This window comes from Brassica napus, chromosome C1, assembly GCF_020379485.1.
Source record: "Brassica napus cultivar Da-Ae chromosome C1, Da-Ae, whole genome shotgun sequence".
Lineage (NCBI taxonomy): Eukaryota > Viridiplantae > Streptophyta > Magnoliopsida > Brassicales > Brassicaceae > Brassica > Brassica napus.
Window position 1 is genome coordinate 13,927,639 of NC_063444.1, and position 16,334 is coordinate 13,943,972.

The 16,334-nt window shown below is 38.1% G+C and overlaps 2 protein-coding genes and 1 pseudogene across 2 annotated transcripts; 2 read left to right on the top strand and 1 right to left on the bottom strand.

Moving 5' to 3' along the window:
- The first annotated feature begins 334 nt into the window (after window positions 1-334).
- BNAC01G17750D lies at window positions 335-1,370 on the top strand. Its single transcript, XM_013855277.3, has one exon. The coding sequence runs from the start codon at window positions 886-888 to the stop codon at window positions 1,234-1,236; it is 351 nt and encodes a 116-aa protein (XP_013710731.1). The 5' UTR covers window positions 335-885; the 3' UTR covers window positions 1,237-1,370.
- A 4,355-nt stretch (window positions 1,371-5,725) lies between these two features.
- On the bottom strand, window positions 5,726-9,157 carry LOC125580153. The gene is made up of 6 exons (XM_048744214.1): window positions 8,318-9,157; window positions 7,740-8,063; window positions 7,314-7,598; window positions 6,765-7,102; window positions 6,602-6,695; window positions 5,726-6,433 (listed from the first exon to the last, which is right to left on the bottom strand). Exons 1-6 carry the CDS (start codon window positions 9,155-9,157, stop codon window positions 5,726-5,728), a joined length of 2,589 nt encoding a protein of 862 aa, XP_048600171.1.
- A 1,344-nt stretch (window positions 9,158-10,501) lies between these two features.
- Window positions 10,502-15,037, top strand: LOC106351263 (annotated as a pseudogene).
- The last annotated feature ends 1,297 nt before the right edge of the window (window positions 15,038-16,334 follow it).

Sequence of the window (16,334 nt, forward strand, 5' to 3'; positions counted from 1 at the left end):
TCTTATTTTCAAACCTGGTAAATTAATTGTTTGACATTACCAAACGCAAATATTACACTGCATGTCACTGACATAAGGAACAGATTGTCGCGGATTTATTGCAAATTCTGTCACAAATTAATATGAGGAACATACGTATGTTGCATGCAGTAATAGTTTTTTGCTTGCAGTAAATTTTTTTTTTTTGCTTGCAGTAATCTTATAGGTTGCTTGCTTTACTATTAAAAGTTTCGTGTTAGTTTTTTTTGTGATACCGTTTGTAAGCGATTGATGACAAGATGAGTGCTAACGTAGATAACTGATGATTAAAGAAGACGCAAAAGTTTGGCGTTTCTTTAGAGTTTTGGTTTGAGCCCTCACATGCGCGTATGAACCGTCCAACATCAAAGTAACTAACGTGCGCTTCGTATCAAAGTTAACACAGATTTGACCAAATATCATATATCTAAATTAGATAATCTAATACACATCCATCTATTCCCATTCATATATACGAGTCCATGTGAATTGGATACATGCACCGTGATAATGTAGTATAAAGTGGTACCTTGACCGTGTAAAAGCAAGAGTCATTGAAGTATTAAGCAATAGTATCTATTGTGCAAAGTCAAAAACCCTCAACACAGACTTACAATATACATCATCAGCAAGTAATTAAATACAATATTACAAATCAACTTGATCTATCATAACATGTTGTGTTTCCATCTTCTCGGCCGGACAAGAATATCACTATATATATTTCATAATTCCCAAAATTCTAACATATTCTCCCTCAGTCTCTTCTTGTGTCTATACGAAAACATCAAACCAAGAACCCGCATATAGTGAATCAAGAACATATATAGCATAACTCAAACACCATAAGGATCATTGGTGCTAGTCATGGAGAATGATATAGGCAAGAAAGGATCGCCATCAATGTCGAGAAACTCATCGATCGGATACTACTATCAGCGGAGGTCGGAGGGTGTACCGTTCAAGTGGGAAATGCAGCCAGGGACTCCAATTAATACTCAGACCACGGAGATGATTCCTCCTCTCAGTCCTCCCCCGGCGATGCTCAGCCTCGGCTTCCCAAAGCCATCCATCTCGGTCGAAGAGTCAAACCACTCTGTGTTTCCAGCGAAGCTTAAGTTGCGGAAATGGAAATATATTCGTTGCAGGAAATATTTCTCTAGATTGGCTAACAAAATGGTTTTGCCTTCGATTCGTTTGTACCCTGAGAAACGGTAGATGGCCACAAATGAATAAAGCATATCAAAATAGGCCGCGTTAATATCCTATTCGGTCAATCAACATAGTTTAGTTTTTAATTTTTTATTACCTAAACAAAATGATTATTTTTTTGTTAAAAATAAATAAAATAAAATCCTAGCAAAAAAAAAAATATATATATATATATATATAGGGCTTTTTGCAAAAGTGACTCACAACTTGGAGTCAAACAGAAAACTAACATTTTCTTTTGACTCCTTTTTTTTTGAGATTTTAACCCCACACCTGCACTTTATCTACGAAAATGCCATTAACATTTTTTTTTTCTTTTTTTTCGAAAATGGCTTCTTTACTGTCTCAACCTCATCTTCTTCAAGTATTTACAATACTGCCACTGCAATGAATAGTGGCAACAACCTTGTACGAACTGTTTGGAGCTTTTAATGCCCTTTAATGCACGTAAATCTCTTTACACTCTCTCTGTTTCAATTGTTATGAACTAAAAACAACATTTCTTTCACTTTCTCTCTATATTCATCCAAAAAACTCAAGCTTTTGATTCAAAATATGGGCTATGGTTGCAGAGCCATATTTCTTTCGTTTTGACTTACGGTTGCTTTCGTTTGAGGTTCTGGGTGGTTGGAGAAGACCCTGTGTGCAAACGAAGTCATCTCACCTAGTTTAAGGTACGAATTTGAATTTTTTTTCAAGATCTGTTCGCGTAGAAGACTTACTAGTAAGTCATTTGTATGTAGAAGACTTACTGATGAGTCTTCTGGTCAAACGGACGACTTAAATTAAGTCGTCCAGCTTTGTTTGTTAAAAAAAAACACTTCAGACGACTTATATATACGTCGTCTACGAGAAACGGGCTAGTTTTGCATTTGACCGAATCGTGTCAGATCTTTGACTATTTCTGGACGACTTATAATTCAGTCGTCTCTGGGAAAGTTAAAATTTCAATATTTTATGAAAACTTGACGACTTACGTGTAAGTCGTCCTAGGTTAGTTTTGTAATTGAAAAATAAAACTTCATAATTTAACTTTAACCAGACGACTTAATATAAAGTCGTCCCTCCAGAAGACTTAATTTAAAGTCGTCCGGGGAAAGCAAAGTCGTCCAGAATTTTTCCCAATTTTCTGGTCAAACCTTGCTTATCCCGGACGACCTTAAATTAAGTCGTTTAGCTGGACGACTTTCATCTAAGTCGTCTGGAGAAAGTTAAATTTCAAGTTTTATTTTTCAATTACAAAACTAACCTAGGACGACTTACACGTAAGTCGTCAAGTTTTCATAAAATATTGAAATTTTAACTTTCCCAGAGACGACTGAATTATAAGTCGTCCAGAAATAGTCAAAGATCTGACACGATTCGGTCAAATGCAAAACTAGCCCGTTTCTCGTAGACGACTTATATATAAGTCGTCTGAAGTTTTTTTTTTAACAAACAAAGCCGGACGACTTAGAATTAAGTCGTCCCTTTTAATTTTCAATTGCAAAAGTGACCTCTTTAGACGACTTACCTTTAAGTCTTCTGGACGACTTAATGCTAAGTCGTCTGCGGCAATGTTTATTGAACTTCTTCATTTCCCTTTTCTCTATGTTTACTAATGTGTTTTATTTTGAATATTTGCAGATGATTTTTCAGTTACATGCAGTGTATGGAGAATGGTTGTTGAGAGATTTCCGTTGGGATTTTGTGGTTGATGATCTCAAAGGAGGAAGATTGTTTTTATTGAATGAAGATTCAACACATGCTGAACTTGTTGCAATGGCTCAAGAAGATTATAACCTGGACATGAGAACAGTGAGTGTGGAGATTAGCTACTCATTACCAGCAGAAATGATGATGGCTCCAGGCAGTCTTCCCATTCATGTTACAAGTGATAGACAAGTTCGAAACTTGCTGGAGATACTCAAAACCCATAGAGTATGTCTTTGTGTATCAAGCCGCAGCAAGGTCAAAACGGTTTCAGAGAAAAGGGATATTGATGAAGCTGGTGAATGGGAAAAAGATGTTGGTGATAATGATGAAGCTGGTGAATGGGAAGAAGATGTTGGTGATAATGATGAAGCTGGTGAATGGGAAGAAGATGGGGAGGAGGAAAATGGGGAGGAGGATGCTGATAATTCTATTGTTGGTGAAACGGATCAGAATGGTGGGGATTACAGTCTTTATGGAAAGGTTCCAGATGAGGACGAGGAAGATGATGATAATATTTGTTTTGAAGAAATCCAAAAGACATATGCTAAGACAAATGCTATTGAAGGAGGAAAATCGAATGGTACCAGTATCTATGTCAACCAGAGTTTTGTTAGCAAGGGTGCTCTGCTTTCAGAGCTGCGGTTGGCAGCAGTGAGGGGTAAGTTTTCTTTCAATTATACAAATCAACGAAAACTCTCGTTGTGGCAACATGTCCGGTTAGCTATTGTGGATGGAAGGTCAGAGCGAGTGTCAAACATGGGACAAACACGTTTTGGGTAACAAAGTATGTGGAAAAACATTTATGCTCAGCGGGAGACCGAATCGCTCAGCGGAGACACTGTACTCCGAAGTATGTAGGTAGTCTTTTCATTGATCGTGTTGGAATCATTGATGGGATAACTCCGCAGCATATCACTGATGCAATGAGGAACATGTTTGGCATGGCGCTTGATTACACCACTTCATACAGAGCACTGTTATATGCACAAAGATTGGTGAGAGGATCAGCAGAAGAAGGGTATTCGCGTCTGGCATCATATCTCGAGCAAATCTCCATTGCAAATCCTGATTCTATCACGGCGATAGAACTTGATTCTATGAAAAGATTTAAGTATCTATTTCTCTCTTTTGGAGCTTCTATCAAAGGTTTTAAGTATCAGAGAAGGGTCATTGTGGTGGATGGAACTCACCTAAGTGGAAAGTATGGAGGAACTATGTTAGTTGCAGCCGCACAAGATGGCAATTTTCAGATATTCCCATTGGCTTTTGGGATCGTGGATGAGGAAGATATACCTTCTTGGGAATGGTTTTTCACAAAATTGGCTAGTTGTATATCTCATGACAAGCCTCTGGTGATAGTCTCCGACCGGCACAAGGCCATTAAAAGTGCGTGTGATAAGGTGTTTCCTTGGGCAACCCGAGGAATATGTTATTATCACCTTCAAGATAACATTGTCAAAAAGTTTAAAGGGAAACATCTCATGTACTTGGTGAAAGGGGCTGCTTATGCTCACACGGTTTACGATTTTGACCGGTACATGGCTGAGATACGGAGTGCAAACCCGGAACTTGCAACGTATTTGGAGAAAGCCGACGTCAGGCTATGGTCAAGGGTTTATTGTAAGGGGAACAGGTTCAACATAAAAACAAGCAACATTGCTGAATCTATTAATTCCGCACTGAAGCGAGCAAGAGGATTTCCGATTACGTTCCTGCTGGAGTTCATAAGGCAGAAGTTAGGAAAATGGTATTGGAAAAGGAGACAAGATGCTTTGAGTCTCACAACTGAACATAGCGGGGGTGTTGAATACTTGCTTGCTGTTCGAGAAGAGATAGCGGGTACGATGACGGTCGAACCAATTGATGGATGGCATTTCTTTGTCAAAGGTGGCAAAATGGACTGTGTGGTTGATTTGGAACATGCAAAGTGTGATTGTGGTGTCTATGGAGTGGAGAAAATACCTTGCTCTCATGCTATAGCTGCTGGAATACATGCTGGTTTGCATATCTCCACACTTGTATGTCCACTGTACTCAAAGAATTATCTGTATGCAGGATACTCAGAGAATATATATCCTATCGTGTCACAACATATTGAGGAACGAGAATGCTTTCCTCCAGAACTAAAGCGTGGTCGGGGGAGACCGAAGAAATCAAGATGGCAATCTTGGTTGGAGCTATCTAGGATGAGAGGACACAAACCCAGGAAGAAACACAGGGCACGGAGATGCTCAAACTGCAAGGAAACTGGCCATACGAAACCACAATGTACACAACCAGTTGACTAGTTGTCCAGACGACCTAAATTTAAGTCGTCCAGTCTTGATTACCCGTCCAGACGACTAAATTTTTAGTCGTCCAGTGTATTTTATTTTTAGACGACCTTCTACTAAGTCGTCCAGTGTATTTTATTTTTAGACGACCTTCTACTAAGTCGTCCAGTGTATTTTATTTTTAGACGACCTTCTATTATCCCTTCAAGTGTATTTTATTTTTAGACTACCTTCTACTATCCCTTCAAGTCGTCCAAACCTTCTAGACGACTTATTTGTAAGTCGTCCAGTTGGAAAACCTTCCAGACGACTTATAATAAGTCGTCCAAACCTTCTAGACGACTTATTTGTAAGTCGTCCAGTTGGAAAACCTTCCAGACGACTTATTTCTTCCAAACAACTTATATATTTACAAGTTCAAATACAAACACTAATCTTCCAGACAACTTATATATTTACAACTTATATATTTACAAGTTCAACTTATATATTCAAATACAAAGACAAGTTCAAATACAAACACTAATCTAATCATACAAGCCCACGAACTTATCACCATCCACATTTTCTTTTAGATGCTGATCAACAAGCTCCTTCCATATATCCACCGCCATATTATCCCTCATTTTCTTTGCGTTGCACCTAGCAAAGTCTTTAGGGTCAAAGGAGACACCGAGAGCATGACATTCAATGTACTTTACAGTGTACACGCCACAATCACCATTGTTGGCCGTGGGTACACCTTTCAGCGGTCTCTCATATGTGTATGGCTCCAACCCGTATTTGACCCGTATTTCGTCGGTGGCTGCGCACTCAACAAGCAGATAAGGGACCATCTGGAGAAAAGGCTCCATTATCGCATCCCATGCGTCTGGTACACTAGATGAAGGTATGCTGTCCCAGACGACTATGTGCCTCTTAGGGATCGATATCCAAATAGCAACCCAATGCTTGTCGTCCAAGTTCACTGGCGCATAGATATCATCAATGTCCTCCCCCCACTTCTTGTTTGATTGGCAAAATGAAGGTATTGATCCGTCATAAAAATACGACGCCCCACCAGGTAGAACTCTTCCTAAACCTTTGTGATCAGGTTCCGATGTTTTGAAGAGGTGATACTGCTCTCTCCAAGACTGGGAAAAGTTGTGATCCAGGAAGCACATTCGCTCGCTCCTGAAAGCTTGTGGGTTCTCCTGATACCTCTGCCTTAGCACATTAATCCAAGCATCTATATGCTGCATATTAAATATAACAAGTTAGAAGTTACCAGACGACTTAAATATAAGTCGTCTACGTGGTCGTCCAAGTAGACGACTTTCCAGACGATTTATCTTTAAGTCGTCTGGAAAGTAGTCTACTTGGACGACTTTGTAGACGACTTAAATCGTGTGCAGAAGACTTACGCAGTCTTCCAGCCATCCTCTGGCTGTCCGGAGGAAGTGGTACCACCTTGTTGGTGATGTACGTGGTTTGTCCTCGGTCTTAGTTAAATAATGACTGCAAACAAAAAAAGCAATCAGTTTTGGACGACTAAATCAAGCTATTATGGGTAAAGCAATCACTTACGGATCAGTTTTCAACCAATCAGCGAGTTCCTTCAACCGATCTTTGTTTACTGGCGGAAATGGATTATAGGCTGCCACTTTATCTTTTTTTTTCTCTGCCGTATAAGGAGATCTCACAGTGGGAGCAGGTTTCTTCGCTCGTTTACTCTTTGCACGCTTGTCCAATACAACCAGGCTCGGTTCTGAAACTGGATCGCTTGGCTCGGTGGAAGCGAGGCTCGGTTGTTGATCGGTGGAAGCGAGGCTCGGTTGGTGATCGGTGGAAGTGACAGCAACAATCTCTTTGGAGGTCTTATTTACCGAGTTCGCCTCGGTTGCTGTATCCTCCGGCAACCATCTCTGCAATAAAAGTTGCACACAAGTTAACTCTGGACGACTTAAACAAAAGTTGTCTGGACGACTAGTTGGACCTGGACGACTTAAAATTAAGTCTTCCGTGGTCAACTAGTCGTCCAGACAACTTACGTTTAAGTCGTCCAGGGTCAACTAGTCGTCCAGACAACTTTTACAGTCGTCTGGACAACTAGTTAACCCTGGATTTGATACTAACCTCTTTGATTTGAGGAGGCTGTTTCTTTTGAGGAGGAGGCTGTTTCTTTTGAGGAGGAGGAGGCTGCTGCTGTTTCTTTTGAGGAGGAGGAGGCTGCTGTTTGGTTTGATGAGGAGGAGGCTGGTTACTAACCACGGTTTCATTGGCATGAGGGGTAGCCTGTTTGTTTCTACCCCCGGTTTCTTTGGCAAGAGGGGTAGGTTGTTTATCTTGAGGGGTAGCCTGTTTGTTTCTACCCCCGGTTTCTTTGGCAAGAGGGGTAGGCTGTTTATCTTGAGGGGTAGCCTGATTGGTGACACCAACCTTCTTCTCCACAGCTTCCAATCTATCGGACAACTTCCTAAACTCCCTCATGCACTTATTAAACCCTTTTTTCATGCAGTCAGCTACGCCCTTGAACATAATTTCCAACTCCTCTCTGGTCACCCCTCTAGCCTCTTCTCTAGCCTCTTCACTAGCCACTTTAGGAGCCTCTTTACGAGCTTTCTTCCGAGGTCTTGGATTGTCTTCCTCCTCCTCCTCCTCCTCCTCCAACACAACCATCTCTTTGGCCTTCTTTGATGGAGTCACAACCTTAGGTTTTGTATTGACCTTAGTACCAGTGACTTCCCAGCAATCCATGGTCCACTTCCACGGTCTCCGCTCATACATGACTTTAATGATGTTCTCCGCGGGCAGGTCCTCAACCTCAGAGTCCCATTTTGGCCACATTTCACTAATGTCCTTCTCAACAAAGTTGATCACGCGGGTCTGCAGTAAATAGAAGAATCGAGTTAGATATTTGAAAAAAAATACTAAATAGACGACTTAATTATAAGTCGTCTACTAAGTCGTCCAGCTGGAAGACCTTCCAGACGACTTATAATAAGTCGTCTAATAAGTCGTCCAGATGGAAGACTTTCCAGACGACTTAATTAAGTCGTCCGATAAGTCGTCCAGCTGGACGACCTTCCAGACGACTTATAATAAGTCGTCTGCGCAGTCTTTTGGATTGAAGTAAATACCTGACTCAAGATAGCAGCTTTCATTGATCTGCGGCCTCTGCTGCCCTCGTAAGCCAGTATCGGTGGAGACGGACTGTCTGCTCTGGGACCACCAATACTAGCACCCAATTCCGGCATAGCTGTGTACGTCCAGACCTGAAGAACTTGTATAAACCCATCCACGGTGTAACAGCCAGCAATTTCTTTGTTCCACAAAGAGTCCATCAGCACCTTAAATGCGACTCTCCCCCATGGATAATTCTCAAACCGTTCTAAATCCATCACTAGCCTTGCCAGAGTAGATCGTGTAGCGGTTGAAAACTTTCTCCCTTCAATGAATCCAGTGAAGATGGAGAGGTACGCGAGCCGCTTGCGATCTTCCCTGGACCAATCCCCGCATCTCTGCAGTGCTGCTATTATCTGATCAGTAGTTGGGCCAGCTTCCAGATGAACTCCCAGCATCCCCCAGAAAGAAACCATCTCTGGGGTAACGTCACATTTTGGTGTCTCAAGGTCCTCGATGTACTCGCAGTTTAGACCAGTGAGGTTTTCAAACTCTAACAGTGAAAACCTCAAAGGTTCTGGACCAACGAGAGACCACATCTCATACTTCTTCTTAATGTCCAGCTTGAAACTGAGCATGTAGTGAACCAGCCTTGAAGCCCAACCAAATCCCTGCTCCTTGAACTTGATGAAAACTCCCAAACTCGACTCCTTGAGCTCTTCAAATTCGTCATCAGTAAGAGCTTTCCTAAGAGCAGTATGCAACTTGCTGTTATCCGTATGATACGAAATGCTATTGTGGGCTTCTGGTTCTTCCCCTGATGTGTATAACCTACGGGGGAGTTCTGGAATATCCATCCTTTTTGTCTGCAAAATAATCAAAGACAACAATATAAGTCCAGACGACTTAGTAGACGACTTATAATTAAGTCGTCTGGAAAGTCTTCCAAATGGACGACTTATATTTAAGTCATCTACTAAGTCGTCCAGTTGGAAGACTTTCCAGACGACTTAAATTACTTACAAGTCTTCCAGTCGCAGAAGGAGTTGGAGTACTCGTCATTGCGGTTATAGATCTGAAAAAATAAACGTGAAACGGTGAGAATGAGTAAATTGATAGAGACAACGTTTTATGTTCATCTTTTCCTCGAGATTGATGACTTAGCGGCGTTAGGGTTTACAGAGAAACGGCGCTAAGGTTTACAGAGAAGAAGCGGCGGCGCTAGGGTTTAGAAGAAGCGGCGGCGCTAGTGTTTAGAACGTTGGTGACCACGGTGGCGAGGGCGACGGTTTGTTCGGAAATAGTGGAAGCGGCGGCGCTAGGGTTTAGAGGAATCGGCGGCGCTAGGGTTTAGAGGAATCGGCGGCGCTAGGGTTAGAAGAAGCTGCGGCGACAACGGTGAGAATGAAGTGAGATAGATAGCCGATGTTGAGAACGATGGTTTGTTCGGAAATCGTGGGAATTCGAAATCGCCTTTGAGAGAGAACTGTTAGGGTTTCTGAATATCGCGAAAAATGAAACAAAAAAATAAAATCACCTTATATATTGGGTAAATAATCCAGTTAGCTTTAAAATTACATTGGTAAACTTTAAGGTTTGGTCCGGTTTAGACGACTTATTCTGGCTGATAATGTACAACAGACGACTTAATATTTAGTCGTCTGTTTTCAGACGACAAAATATTAAGTCGTCCTAGACCCTAAAATGAACCCCTAAACTAAAATGACTAGATTAACTAACTAACCACGTTATAAAATCAAATTATACTTAAATAGTGTTTACTATACACAGAAATGAACACGCATAAGTAATTTTAAAAATTTTCAAAAACGGTTTTAATGCTTTCCAAAATCTAACCCTAAGAACACATACAATACTACAACATATGTTGATGAAACATAAACTTAAGAATATCATGACTCACTACTTTCACTCATCTATGCTGAAAACAATTGAAATTTGTTATATCTTAATTTATACCTCCTAAGACATATGTTAATTACATAATTCCCATTTTTCACTTATCAAAATATTTTTTACAAAATTTTTAAATTATGTTTAAGACTAACTGTCCAGACGACTTTAAGTTAAGTCGTCTGGACGACTTATTTTCAAGTCGTCTAAACAGACGACTTGCGAGGGGTAGAAACGTAAAAAGAATTCCGTTTTTTTGTTTGGTCACAAGGGGATAGTTGTAATTTCAATAGCCTTTTAGGTTACTTTTGCCTTTGACCCAAGTTGGGGTATTGTTTTGGGTTTGACTCCAAGTTTTGAGTCACACTTGGCAATTCTCCCATATATATACAACGCAAAATTCTGTTTGTTTTCACGTAACATCCGTGCAATACAAAGGCTATTTGCTAGATCCACCGGAAAGATAAAGCCTTGCAACTATGAGTTAACGTCGTTCCTAACAGGTTGATATTGAGCTTCCTCCCACGCTTTGTAGTCGACTTATGTGTAAAATCGAGCTCGACTTTGGTTAGAACTAATCTTCAACATTTTAGGTAAACCGAAATAACTTGACAGAACCAATAGACATATCGAAATAACTGCATCAAACACATGAAAACCCTCGCCAACCAATAACGAAATTTTTTTGTTCCTATAAAGTTGATTCTACTAAGAAGATTTTTTTAAAAAAGATTTGATAATACAGTATGATCAAAAGTAAATACATTACCCCTTACAAAGTTATCCGATTCTGTATATAATATATCCGGTTCTGTATAACAGATTTGATATTTACAAAATTATGTGTTGTAATGGATCCATAATACTAATGAGTTCAGCATTAGAGCACGTTTTAAGTATTATGCCAGCCCTAATTAAAACTCATGAGTCAACGTAAAACGAATTCGAGAACAAGTTAAAACTTAAAATCAAGAGTCTAAAATCATTCCCCTAACCACGGCATAAAACGGCTACGTATGATTTAAGCGAATAATGAGGTATTAAATGATACGAAGATGGGATCTAACGACTACCGCTTCCTCCAAATCTATAGTTAATGCTCATTCAATTCTTTTCCTTCTCTATCACCTCTCTAATTACATGTCCTTGACTATGTTTATATATAAATGGAGCAAAAGGTTAGAAGTAGTACTATGGGTAGTGTGATATATGAAGAGTAGTTTAACACTATGGTTTTTGAGCTCTTCAGTTTCGTTTTGATTTCATAAATACAACACCTTAGTTTTTTTTTAATCGTTCATTCAGAAAACGAAGTTTCGTCAGCAAAAGTCAGAAATATCATTTCCCTTCCAAGACTTTTCAAATGGTAAGTGGATGATACTCTATCACATTCTTAGTTTTCTTTTAGTTTTAATAGTTCCAACTGTTAGTGATTAATGTACCACCTAGTTCCTACTCTCTATTACCAGAAAACATGCGCAGAGTAAATTTGGTTACTACGTTCTCTTAATATTTGTTTTCTTTTACATATATACATCTCGATCTTAATCATGTCATTTTGTTAGCAGGCCATTTAAGATGAAACTAGATTTTTTTCTTTGGAGTACATATATAAGCTAGGGTATATATAATTATATATGATGATATGAGTTGGGAGAACCATGTTGAACAGCTTTTGGACGTGAGAAATGGTGGTTAATTTGAAGGAAGTACAGATAAAGTTTTAACAAAAAACTCCTTGATTTGAATGTGTTTAAAGGCAGAAGAACAAGAAATTAGAAGGCACGTTGTACTTACCAAACCTTACTCGTTGGAAGATGAAAAAGATTCTGAGCACACCGCTGCAAATGTCATCCGTCGGATCCTTAGCCTCCTCAAGAATGTACGCCCAGGATCCGATCTCACCAATTTTCAGGTTTAACTTTTTAGAACTTGATGGAGTGATAGTTTTTTTTATTGCTATCATCTTCCTAAAAAAATGTTAAAGAAAGTTTTAGTAAAGGCAGAAACCAAAGTTTGTGTTAGGATAAATATGCTTATATATAGTTTAGAATATCAACAGATATTTTGCATGAAAAAAAAGATCAAGGTATTAGTTAGTCTATAATGCTATATGTCCAGGTTGTATCATTAATCTCTCTAAGACTTCTAACAGTTGAAAATTATATATTCGTACAAATCACATCATTTTCCTGACGAATTCATTCCTTTCTTCAACCATAAATTTCATTTAGAATGATGAGTATGCATTTTCTCCTTTAAATGTTAATATTAACTATTTTATTTGAACGTAAAGCTGCCACCACAGCTGAACCTACCAAAATCGCAACTCCAATGTTACGGCGAGATGATCTACACAGCTTTGGTGGTCATGATCTGCTAGGGGAATGCAACCGTCGCGATCTTCCCATCGAACGGCTCAAATCGGTCGTAGCGTGGAACATCTCCAAACTCCGTCCTGTACTCTTTGGACAGGCTCCGTACAACCCCGTTCTTGGAGAGACCCACCATGTCTCCAGTGGTCATATCAACGTCCTCATCGAACAAGTACAATATTTATGACAATAATGAAGAAACTTATTAAATTTCCGAAGCGAATATCTTGTTAAAATCATCAATTATTTAGCTATTTTCAGAAGTACACATATTTTTATACAAATATCATACGAATAAAGCATTTATTTTAGTATGAAGTTATGATTCATCATAGGTCTTGTGTTTTGCATGCGACTTAACATACGTCAATACCAGAAGAGTTATTTGGGGTTAACTTCTAGATTCACCAGCCAATAGGATTTCATTATTTCAAATTCGATATCTCTTAAAAAAGGAAACGAAATATTATCAAGTTATATTATGATTTTTTTTCAAAAAGTAAAAAAATAGCAGCTACAGAAAAAAAAATTAAAAAAATATTTTGAACGTCGTCAGCAAAACACTAAACCCTAAATCCTAATCCCTAAATCCTAATCCCTAAACCCTAAATCCTAAACCCTAAACCCTTGGGTAAACCCTAAACTCTAGGATAAATCTTAAACTCTAAGATAAATCTTAAACTATAAATCAAAATCACTAAACACTAAAACACTCAAGGGTTTAGGGTTTAGGATTTAGGGTTTAAAGTTTTAGGGTTTAGGGTTTAGGATTTAGGGTTTAAAGTTTTAGGATTTAGTGTTTTTATTTAGAGTTTAGGATTTATCCAAGGGTTTAGGGTTTACCCAAGGGTTTAGAGTTTACCCAAGGGTTTAGGTTTACCCAAGGGTTTAGGGTTTAGGATTTAGGGTTTAGGGATTAGGATTTAGGGTTTAATGTTTTGCTGACGACGTTAAAAATATTTTTTTTGTAATTATTACTATTTTTTATTTATTTCTTTTTACCTTTTAATTTTAAAAAGATAATATAATTTGACAATATTTTGTTTCTTTTTTTAAAAGATATCGAATATGAAATAACACAATCCTATTAGTTGGTGAACCTAGAGGTTCATCCTAGGGTTGAACCCAAGAATAAGTCATACTAGAAAACATTAAGAAAAAAAAGTGTTAAATGCAAACGTCGATTGAACTTTTGAAACAATTGTGAGATCGACATCGTATTTACATCGTTAACTTTTCAGGTGTCGCATCATCCTCCCGTGTCTGCACTTCAAGCTACTCACGAGGAAGAAAACATTGACGTTATGTGGGTTCAGCATTTCATTCCTAAATTTCGTGGTATGCTATCTCTTATTTACATGCACAACATCCAAATTATCCCAAAACCAGGTCTAATTTTGAATAATTTGTCCAAAAAAAACACAACCAAATTTGAATAATCATTTGGTTTACTCTAATGGCGGACGCATATTCCAACTATTTTATCATGGTTATGTATCCGGTTTAATAATCTTGATTATAAATCTTATTTCTGCGTCTCTGCATGGTTACCAAGGTGCTTATGTGGAGCTTGAGGTAAAGGGAAAAAGAGTAATGAAACTTCAGAGCCGAAAAGAGACTTACGATATGAACCAACCAAGATTAGTTATACGACTAGTACCCGTGCCGAGAGCTGACTGGGCTGGAAAAATGAAAATAAAGTGTCCAGAGACCGATCTTGAAGCCGAGTTACACTTGGTCTCCGATTCATTCATCGAAAGGTTCAGAGGCAACAACAATAGAGCAGTCAAAGGAAAGATCTCTGAATCTTCCTCTGGGAGTAAGCTCTACGACATCTTTGGTAATTGGGACAGGTGAAAACATGAACCATAAAGCCCTTACAACTCTTACGAACATAGTAACATGTAATGTAATTAACATTAACATCCCATAATGTTTCAGAACAATATCGGCTAAAAATCTCAAGACCGGTGAGGTCGAGGTTATTTACAATGCCAATGAGAGTATCTCAGGACTCAAACCTCCAACTGTCAAGAATCTGAAAGAGGTAATGGAGAGTGAGTCTGCGATGGTGTGGAGTGAAGTAAGTGAAGGAATACTGAATAAAGACTGGGAAAGAGCAAGAGAAGCTAAGAAAGCTGTGGAGGAAAAACAGAGAAAGTCTCTGAAACAGAGAGAGGTTTCTGGTGAGTCATTGGTTCCCCAGCATTTCTCAGTTGTCAAAAACGGTAAAGACTGGGATTGCACACCACTACAGCCTACTGTTCCTCGTGCTCCACTCGTCATCACAGAGGCACATGAAGATATTATGAACATGAACTAATATAAAGATTCCAAGACTTTGTGTTAATGATAGCTTTAAGTTACTACAATCCCATATTCCCATGTAACACAAACCTATTCGTAAAGACCGAATCAAAGGGAAAATCGAAAAATTAACTCTTTTTAGCCATTTTCTTGTCTAACTGCGTGCAACTGGCTTTCAGCTCCATCCAGTGTTGTAATGGATGTAACAATAACGAATAGAAACGCAGAGACAGACACATATTTATGTGGTTCAGCAACATTGTATTGCTACTTCTACATGCAAAGGAGACTGGTTTAGTAGTGACTGGATAAAGCTTAGAAAATAATAGTAAAGGTTAATTAGAGTATAAATAGAAAACCACATAGCAAATTTATATATTTATTCTGTCAATTTTTACACATTTAAAATATAAGGCATGACCAAACCAAACTCTAGTCGAATTCAAATGACTTTGGTTACAGTTAATTCTAGTTCTACTAAAGTCTAAAACTGAAATAACTGTACCCAACCGAGAAATAAACAAAAATACCCACCTAATCTACAAAGAAAATCTGTTGAGAAGTTGTTAGAAATGAGTTACTCTGATGCCATATGAGTAGATAATCTCATCTATTCTATTAAAACACAAGTGTGACCTATTGATAAAAAGTTGTGTCTAATTATTATTTAAACAATTCATACATTTTCTAATATAACTGCATCAAATTTTCTTTTTTAATGTAACCACCACATACACATGCCTAATAATACGGGGACACATTTTTCTTAACTGCAGCAATTATATCTTATTTAGTCAAACATTAATCAGAAAATAAGTAAGAATACAAATAGTAAGGGATATCCAAACATAGATAACTAAAAAAGTATTGAGAATTTTTATAAGAAAATAATGCTTCTTATTAAAGTAACAGAAAGCTAACCCAAGTTTACCTGTTTCAACCATCATTATTACAAACTTTGTAACAATTCGTTAATAGTATATACTACAAAAACACATGATTACTCAAATCTAATTTCATCTAACAATCAGGATCTTGAAGAACCATGTTTTTCAGATTTGTGATAAAAAAATCAATGTAATTTAGTTATATCTATAAATATTAGGCAGAATAACCCAAGAAAATGATGAAAAAAATTAAGAAAAGAAGACAAAAATGGAAATTTATTAATAATATAAATTTACAATAGGGTATTAATAACAAAAATCTATTCTATTAAAACACAAGTGTGACGTATTGATGTTAGTTGAGTCCAACAAATATTTTCCATGATACCTACATTTTAATATGATAACTGTATATAAGAAAAATACAAACTTTATACGATAACCACCGCATCAGTTAACCTAATAACCACCACATCAGTTCTCGCCTAACTGCATCAATATATTTGGGCCATAAACATTTAATTTACAAAACCCATTAAAATTGGGCCATG